The following is a 10,100-nucleotide window of genomic DNA, read 5'->3' as shown; positions in this document are numbered from 1 at the left end:
AGCTGGAAAGAGACCAGGAGATAGACAGCACCCACTTACACACTCTGAACATTTCATCTTCTTTTGCTGTCTGACATCATTGTGGTCCCAATCGATCCTTTGGTCCTAAGGATTTTGGGCTTGAAGTCGCCTTGCTCCCACTCAAAGACTAAACGGAGGCAACTGGTTGGACGGACAGCGGCTCCATCAACAGCCAGCGTTTGGTTCGACTCCCTCCTGTCCAAATGCACCAGTATTCATTAAATAAGCTTCACACACATGTACACTCGCACGCGTCTCACTTGGCCCGTCCTGAACACGCAGGAACCTGCAGTCCAGGAGGGCAGGAGGTTCCTCCACGATCCCTCTCTGTGGACGGTGGGCATAGCCTCCCTCACAGGCCCCAGTAAGGAGCCAGGCTCCTGCGGTCCCTCTCATAAACATCAGGAATGACCCCGTACGGCGTCTGCACCATCTTTACAGAGTTTCTACCAAACAGCTTCCTCTCATACTCGATGAGCTGGCGCCAGAAGCCGCCATTAGGCCTGATGACGGGGCGGCGGGCTTTGACCCAGGCGTGGGCCTCGGCCAGAGAGACACGGTGATACTTCATGAGGTACGCCAGGCACAGAGAGGCTGAGCGGCTCACCCCCGCTGCGCAGTGCACCAGCACTGCCCCTCGCTTTCGTCCCACGCTGTGGATCTTATCAGCCACGGTGTCGAAGTACAAGGAGATGGGGGAGTGGGGCATGTCCGCCAGAGGGACCTTTACATACTCCATGTGAGGCCAGTTGAAGTTGGGGAGCTCGATGGTGGCGTTGACCACACAGGTGATGCCTTTGGACAGCAGCAGGCTGCGGTTGGATGCCACGTTCCCCCTGCTGAGGAAGAGGTTGGGGGTGATTTGTGCGATGCCCCCAAGCAGGCTGCCATTCTCAGGCAGCAGCCTCGGCACCACAGTGGGCACCATGGAGCTGCGGTGGTGGTGGTGGTGGTGGAAGAAGCCTTGGCTGCGGGAACCCATCGAGAAATCAAGTGGGCTTCAAGAGAGAATATGTTTCAAAATAGCAAAATCTTCAGGAGCTCAGAGTCATAGTGCAGCGAGGCCAGCCAGACAGTTCCTGTAACACACAAACAGATTTCACATTCAATCTAAATTAAACATTTTTCTATTTCACTTCAGGCTGAGCACTCAAGCTGACAAACATACAAACACTTCACAAGGACGAGTAACATCACTGCTGTTTGCAAAGACTCTAAAACAAGAGCACTCCAGTCCTGTCTTTTTTCTTTTTTTGGACGTCATTGTGCTGAGACGGTCGTTTCCGTGGAAATGTTGTTCTGCAGCCTGACTCTGTCTAAACACACTAAACAATTTAAGATCAATCACTAACAGTTGACTTTCTAAAACACGCTGCTGTGAGGCGATGACCCACTGATCCGCAGTGTTCACTTTACAATTACGTCAAAGGTTTTTTCACGTATCAACAGGCACATGAAAAGTGTGCATATCTCAGCTTATCTCTACTGTATGTTTCCCTACATTCAGGTCGAATGGCCTCGGTGCTGCACACGGAGACGTGCCTCCCTCCGCCATGTGAGCACAGACCCCCTGGAGGCACACACTCACCTCATCTCATGTTCATCCATCCACAGCCCTCACATACAGATTACATCTCTCATCTCTCTGGCTTTTGCTGCTGTTAATGTTGTTTTGGATGCCACCAAATGGCACCACGGAAAGTAACTGCACCCTGTGTGATCACACCGAAGTGTGCCGATAATACACTTCATTTCAGCAAGAAATTTAAGTTCTTCTTATGTTTCACATTTTGGCAGATTAAAATCATCTCCTGTTTATGAACATAAACAGAGAGAAACATGTTACAGATCATGATGAAAAAATATATTATGGGAACTGTAATGTGACATTTCTGGCTGCACTGTACACGCTGGAAATAGCAGAGCCTACAGCTCCAGGCGCTCCTGCACACACTGTTGCTCTTGTCGTGCGTCATCCACACCATGTGTACCAGTCTGGCCGGCAGGTCTTTTTCTTTCATTCTCTGCTACAGTCTGGTTAACAAGACACACGGGTCAACTGCTTTAAACTGCAATTCAACCTGCAGAGAAAAAAAACCCAGCTGATCACCTGCTGTCACCTGCAAAGAGACTGCAGGGACGGATCGAGATTCTTCTAGTCACATTGTTATCAGCGACATGAATTTAAATACATCTGCATGATAAATGGCTCATATGGTCGCGGCTGGTGATGGAAGCTAACAGGTAGATAATGCTTTTGTTTTAATGAGTCACAAAGCAAAAAGGTTGGGAACCACTACTTTAAGTGCTGCGTCACTAAAGACCAAAATAAAACAAGTCTGCTGTCACTGTCTACCTATATGACGCATGAAAAAAACATGTTCTTTCAAGGCTTTAACCTCAGTTTGAGTGGTTTTATTACCTAGATTTATATGTAAATTGTAACTTAAGTATGTAATACAAATAGGAATATTGTTTTTACATGCTCATTCTCATCCGCTGAAGGGTTTGGAGCTTCCTCTCTTCATAGTCACCTTCCAACTACCAAAAAAAAAAAAGAAATTAATCTCCTCACCATCCTCTCTCCTCCTATCGATCCCAGCTTTGCCACTTCAGCATGGTCTGCCTCTCTTTCCAAAAAAAAAAAAAAAAAAATGATCAAAGGCTAACACAACACTCTCCCCCCTCCAGGGATTGCTCCTGGTTGCCAGTCGCCCTGTCGGCCTGGTTGCCAGTCTGCCTGCACTTTGCCTCTGAAATGGTTGCCATGCTTGTGTGGTGGTGCAGCCGATTCCTCCACACTGGTCGCTGCTGGTGATGAGACAACAGATACGGAGATCCAGACTCTGGGAGGCGAGTGATACCATCAAACCGCATCACACCACACATAAGGTGTGAAAAACATCAGAGCAGCACTGATGCATCATATACGACACAATAACTCAGTGAGAGAAAATTCATTGTTGCACATGGTTGATGTAAGATTTAACTGTCGGAGTCACTTTCAAGCTTTTTAAGCTTTTTTAAGTGAGGATTTGCTTCTTTTCCTTGTCTTGTGTTACAGTAAACGGATTATCTTTGGGCTCTGAACAGTCAACTTGGGCTCTAGGGATCATGTTTCCAATTTACAGACTAAATATTTCATTGATTTGTCCAGAAAACTATTAGCAGGTTAACTGATAATCAATAATGAAAATAACTGTTAGCTGCAGCCCTTAACACAACGCTAACAGTACTCGTTTTGAGAAACAAAAGTAAAATGGTGATCATTAGGTTTTAAAATGATCCGACAGCAACTATGGCCTGATAATTAAACAGACTGAACTTCATTATTCACACTCACATTGTGTTAATACTTCCTGTTTGTTCGGATGATTACCTGGCTCTGGTCCACCAGTAACGACGTGGATGCAGTAGTGGCTTCTAGGAGCAGTTAAAGGTGCACTAATCCATATATTTATACTAAAAATTGAAGAAAATAACTGTGTGTGAAAAGTGCAACACAGAGAATTCTCAACCAACGACACAGTTTCCTTCAACTTTACGAGACATTTTATCGTCTTTCAGCTCGTTGTTTTGGTTTCTTACCGCTTTCTTACCCATTTTATACTATGATGACTTTGCAGCATGTTGTTTTCCCCAAAGTGGTCAAACAATTCTACTGAAACATGTTTAATATATAAATGCAGAAATTTGTCAATTTAAAGTCAACTTAGATTCTACATAACTGTCTCTTCTCTAATCCCACCTACAAAACTCTGATCAATGCACTCAATTATTAAAACCCTTAACGGACTTTACTCAGTCGCAGTGATTAAGAGCTAAAAGTGACCTTTCGAACAGAGGGTATTTTCTGTTTGAGTGAGATGCACAGTTGGTGCATGAATTCATGAGGATCAACAACATATAGACCACAGATCCATAGATCAGCTGAGGTACGTACAGACTCTGTTGCTACGGCAACCCACTGACCACAGTTTAAGACAGTATAGCAGCCACATCAACAGACAGATGAGGCCGATAAGGGAACCAAATAATCCCCAGCCCTCTCCAAAGTGCTGATGTGCCACAGCGCCGGGCTTTGCTGAGATTTGCTCCCTCCATATGGTTATTTATACCCTGGGCAGGGCAGGAGTGAGGTTGCAGAGAGCGGAGGAGGGAGAATTATGCAGAGGCTGTCGCCACAGACAGATCTACAGTAATGCTGGAGATAGTCGGGATGCTGCCGCTCGCTGTCAATCACATTTGCTATGTGGATTAATTCCCCAAAAAAGGGAACAGTGAGGAAGGTCAATGGAGCAGCGTTCACTGTGCACATCCTGACTCTTCCTACAGCAAATCAGCCCCTACCATTTCTTCCACTTGTCTTGATGTTATGTGAAGAAAAACCCGCTCCTCAATCATTTAGGATGAGTCTGTCAACAGGTGGTCCCACCCCACAAATCTTGTTACGCACATCTACATTACTCTCTCTCTCTCTCTCTCTGTGTGGGGAGATTCCTCAGGGGTCCGGTTCCACCTCCGCCAACACCAATTGGAAACGTGACCCACCTGCAGCAAAACTAGAGGCGACACTTGAGGTGACACCTCAACGACAACCAGATCCGAGCTGGACTTTGGACTTGGTTATCATCAAATGTCTGAGTGGCACTCCCTCCGACCACAGAACCAGATGAATGAAAACACTAAAATGGCTGGAAAAGGTGCACGCAGGCACTCTGCTCTCAGCGCTGTCTCTCAATCAAAGGCAATCCATTTATTCAGTCTGAGTGAACTCTGAAAGTGACTCTGCTGCTACAGTCGGGATAATAATCAGGAGAAAATGAGGAGCGGTGACAAGGGCGGTTCTCTCTGGAGGTGGGACGCGGCTTCTCTAATTCATCCGAGCGCGACTGGGTGCAGCTTTAAAGCCCTCAAACGAAACAGGAACACTTTAATGTCAGCTGCAAAGGAGTTCAAAAGAGAGACAGAGTCAAATTCCCCACGAGGACAGGGTTCGGCTTTTGGCACCTTCTTGCATCTGGGTGCCGCTCTCTCAGCCCCACAGCGTTACACCTCACACGAACACCCGCAGACGAGGCCACATGTCACGACGAGAGAGAGAGATGGCGAGTGTACAAATGTGGCTGACAACGCACACACAAATGATTCCCCTTCGCTTTCAGTTTTCCACACACACATCACACAAAGAAACCTGCTGTGTGCAGTCACAGGGGGCCAGTTTTTCTTTTGGTGTTAGCGGATCCTTCACTGCAGCAGACAGATAAATGAGTGACTCCACTTTACTTTTAAACAATGAAAGGAAAAAAAAAAAGAAAAAAAAAAAAATCACACACTGTCCAAAAAAAGAGACAGACTAATCATTACCCATAATTGACGCTACAAGCAGTGAATATTAAATAGGCGATAAACCATCAGTCCATTACATTTTCAAACTCATCAGCATCTACTTTGAAAACTGATTTTTATTAGGAGTCATTTTTCAAGCAAAAAAAAAAAAAGGGGCTTGAATGTGAGATTTGCAGTTTTTCTATGACAGGAAACTGAATCTTTGACATGTAAACTTATTTAAGAAACAATAGGAGCCATTTTTTTACTCTTGTTTTTTACATTTTATTTACAAAATGATCAATTAGTCAAAAAAATAACTGGCAGATTTTCCACTAATGAAAATAACCACTAGTTGCAGCCCCAATTATCCAATATAGTTTATTCTAAAGGAGAATCCTTTAGAATAAAAATGACTGTTTAACCAAGTTTTTAACTTAATATTTATATAAATAAATAAATGTTGAGAAACTTTAAATATTAAAGACTTCCTGGAAAGAGAGTGGAACACCTGCCACGTCTTTGAGGGCCACGCTGTGTGAAAACGTGGATCTTTGAGTGAATGACTCCACAAGTTTAATCATTTTTGCTCGAGCCTGGAACGAGGGCTGCTCCTCTGCGCACGCGCTGCTCGCCTTCGTGCGCGTGACACGAGATGCGCGTGCGTTGCCAAGTTCACGTGTCGGAGATGGATCATAGTTAAAGTGTGAAATGTAAAAAAGAAATAAGAGTAATGTGATAATTCAGCGGCATGTCTTTTGTAAAAGGCAGGTGCGCTCCTTCCTGCATCATGAAAGCCTGTCAGACCTATTTTACCTGTTTTCATTGAAGTTAAAACCATCTCCTGTCTGAGTCAACACGTCCCCAATAAAACTGCCTCCATCAGATGTAAAAGTCAACTTACCAGTCGACTCTCAGTCGGGCAGAGATGGAGGTTTTTCTGAGCGCCTTCACCGCCTGCACCAATCCGGCGGCCACGGATCCGCTGCCTTCACACTCCGGACATTTACCTTCAGTCAGTCCGAGCGGACAGACGGCCGGAGCGATGGCGACAGGCCAGGTGGAGGGAGACAAGCCGCGACACACAACAACATAATGTGAAAGTCAACAGAAATACGAGCCATCAGTGCATCCGCCTGCTTCTCCACTGGCAGGAGTGTGCAGGCAGCGCTGCCTCTGTATGAGGAGTGATGAGTGCCGCACCAAGGCGGAGGCATTTTAACCACTCCACACTTTTCAGACATGCAGGAGGTGCATGTGAGGTGTTTTTTTTTTTTTTTTTTTTTAATCAACCAAGCACTAACTAGTCTGTATAAGCCCATAAGTGCATGAGATCAGGAAGAAAAAAACCCAGCACAGATACTCTTGGATGCGTCCGAATGAAAAGCTTAGTGAAGCAGCTGTGTATTGTTGTTTACCAGAAGTCTGAAGACTAGAACCAGACAAACTCCGGCAAAACCATCCAGTCTGTCCTCATCCTTGAAGCTCTCTCTCTTCTAGAGCCAAAGCACAGTGTGGGAAAACACCAGTTTGATGTAATGTCCGTCACATGGTGCCATTGGGCCCAGACAGACTTGTTCCATAGACTTACACAGACACCCCTCGCAAAATGCCTCATCAGAATTTGATCCATTCAGTAGTACATAATTTCATCCCCATTCAAGTTGGCCGAAAGCTGACCAGAAGCCCGAGACACTGCTATGCTTTATGGGCCCAACAATGCAGAGGATCCAGGAGCTTTTACACTGGGGAAGTCAAACTCTTTTAGCTTCACGCACCACTGAGCAATGTTCATAGGAATGAATGGGGCCCTGCCTTCAACGCTGTGTCCAGCTCTCTTTAGAAATCCCTGGAAAACATCTCCGATAGTTCAACCATTTTTGCAGCTTGTCCTGGTACACTAGGCCACAATGGGCTCATTAGCGCCCCTTGAGGCTGGAGGGAAGAAAACACCCACTGGTATTATTTGTCCCTTTCATTGTTTGTCAATTGACTGTGTGAGCTACTGGATACCTGAATTTCCCCCACGGTATGAATAAAATATATATCTATCTATCTGGGTACACAGATATGCAAATTGATATGCATACTGACAGCTTTGAATATACTGTAAATAAAATGTGGTTACAAATAACACAGTATGATAATGGGACAAAAACCTGCAAATAGTCATGACTGTGGTGTGTGTGTGTGTGTGTGTGTGTGTGGCAGAGAGCAGGAAGGACAGGAAGCACTGTGGGCAGCATAGTAAACATCACAAAATAGTCCATCTCACCACAATCTCACAACAGCTCTCTTCTCGGTGAACCTGCTGAAGACAGGTCACTTTTCTAATAAAATCTGCAGCCTGTCCTGCTCTTCCTCTGGCATCAGTTACTCCTCATACAGAAGCAGTGGGAGGATCAAGCGCCTCCCCAGAGCTCAATGCTGAAAACTATTGGTGAGATGCAACTACTGAACAAACAAACCTCTTGTCTGTTAGTAGAATCATCAAAGCCTGTCTGAAATGCAATTTTGATGGCTTTCCACTGTTCTGACTCTGTCTAAACAAGACACTATTTGTTTCCCTCAAATTGTTCCTGGTGCTTTTACTCAGAGGTTAGCGGAGCATACACTCTAAAAGAAAGCACATCAGCAGGGCTGTGGACAGTTTTTAGAAATACATTTCTCCCAATATCCCCCAGCCAAAACCCACCCACTTAAATCATTTAAATACATTTGTAAAATAAATGATTGATTAATGATTTTGAGAAATCACATTTTATTTATTGAGCTAACTGTTAAAGTTAACTGTTGTAAGTTCTTCTGTAGATTAAAAATCTTTACATTAAGGTCTAAGAGTTGCTCTAAAGCCTTCTCCACACTGACAGGGTGGATGATACCAAATCCCTTTGAATTAATTTTACATCCAAAGCAGCCCTGATCTGAAAATGTCTTGTCAAGTATTTAGACCCCCAGGTTCTCAGCAATATCACCAAGAACATCTGAAGAACATCTCTGCCTCCCATTTAAAATATATAATAGATGTATTTTCTGACAAATAATGAACTATGATACACTGATCAATATGTAGACCCTGGCAGAATTAGGTTTAAACAGTATTATTTGCAACGCAGATCTACAGTCTATAGAAATATGAGCTCTGGTTGGTGAAATAACTCCGACTGCAGCATGTAGTTAAACGTGTGCTGGGGTGCAGCTTAGCATTAGGACTCTAAAGCTCACCGACACCGATGTGTTATAATTGCTGAGATAACCTAAAGGGTTTTTCTTAGACTCAACACCTAGTTCACAGACAGCTGTACCACACTAGTGACTGGAGAGGAACACCTGTTGCATTAGCTTCAACATACAGCATCAACTGTTTGTTTGAATGCCGGCAGAGGCCCGTGTGATCATGTTGCAGGTCTTGAACTCATAAAAACCCAGAGAGCAAACTCCCAGTTGAAGATGCAATAAACATGGGAGCTCACTCCCCAGTGGCTCAGGCAATATGCTTCCATTTCACTGTGCTGCTGACTTGAAATGTAATTGCATTCACTAGTTTAACACACACACACACACACACAAATGCAGGCATTACCAATTTAAATATTGCCCTATTATTATGGGCTACTGGCGTATATGGAAAACAAATATACTGTCTGTTGTTTAGGTCTGTTTTACTCAAATCTCATTATGTCCTGGCCCGGAGGAAATAGCCTGATATCCTTGCAGAGCTCGAGACAAGTCGACGTTTTGACCGTCCACAAGGCCGCAACTCTGAGACCTTCAAGACTGGGGGTGTTTCTGAGCGACCCTGTCCGTGTACAAAACCATAATTAGACACGCAATCAAAGTCAGTCCTATTCCAAAGGGCTCCTGGGGGAGATATTATGCTACCCATAAACCCATGGCCCCTGCCTCAGAGTCACTCCTAATTACAGTCCAAATTCAATCAGCTGGAAACAAACAGCAGCGGTATACCAGGCAGTGCCACTAAAAAAAACCACACTGGTGCAAGCATGACGGTATCTGCACTGTGAGGGAGAAAAAGAGACAGACTGACAGCTGTTGACACTGATTTTTGACCCTGTACTTGAAAAGCTATGCATCCTCTTACAGCACAAAGGAGCGATAAGAGCTCGTGTTGACTGAAATCCACCTGATGAATGTTTAAAGAGGAGAGGAAACGGTGACACAAAATGTCTGTGAACGGAATGAGAAAGAAGTAAAGAGAAAAAAAAGAGATGACGGATGTTTAAAAAGTGACAACCTTTGAATTAGAACAGTGGAAAGCGAGGTAAAGATGGATAGAGAGATAGAGGGAGGACGATGGAGCTGCAGGCAGGAGAGACAGGGACTGGGGTTCAGACTGAAATGTCAGATGAGTCAGAGGCATTCTGGGAAGACGCTCCTGTTTAATATGGCTCCACAGTCTGCCACGGAGGCTGAAAATTTACAATGACACCATCACCGTTATAACAAGCACCTGCAGCCACGATCTGAAGGAGCTGTCTGCTCCGAATGAGCGGCCAGTGACATTGATTAACCCTGACCGCCTGTAACACAAGATAAGTGATGGGCTTGACAGTGCAGAGGGTGCCACGGTGATTTAACCATAAAATCCTTTGCACGTCTCTCAAATGTATGGACACTCAAACACATGTGCTGTTCCGCCATGGCTACTTATTTGCACGTTGTGGGAGCCAGCAGAGATCTGTCAATCCAAATAGTGAATGATAAACACAGCGGTCCCATTGAGGCTGCTG

The 10,100-nt window shown here is 44.8% G+C and overlaps 1 protein-coding gene across 1 annotated transcript; it reads right to left on the bottom strand.

Annotated features, from left to right (window-relative positions):
• Positions 1–318: 318 nt before the first annotated feature.
• Positions 319–1,006, bottom strand: dusp14 (dual specificity phosphatase 14). The gene has a single exon (XM_070829764.1). It carries the CDS (start codon positions 1,001–1,003, stop codon positions 374–376), a length of 630 nt encoding a protein of 209 aa, XP_070685865.1. The 5' UTR covers positions 1,004–1,006; the 3' UTR covers positions 319–373.
• Between the last annotated feature and the right edge of the window lie 9,094 nt (positions 1,007–10,100).

This window comes from Pempheris klunzingeri, chromosome 4, assembly GCF_042242105.1.
Source record: "Pempheris klunzingeri isolate RE-2024b chromosome 4, fPemKlu1.hap1, whole genome shotgun sequence".
Lineage (NCBI taxonomy): Eukaryota > Metazoa > Chordata > Actinopteri > Acropomatiformes > Pempheridae > Pempheris > Pempheris klunzingeri.
This window is presented reverse-complemented; position numbering and strand designations above follow the sequence as displayed.

Coding starts and splice junctions, on each gene's coding strand:
- dusp14 (XM_070829764.1), bottom strand. CDS start 1,003: ATGGGTTCCCGCAGCCAAGGCTTCTTCCACCACCACCACCACCACCGC.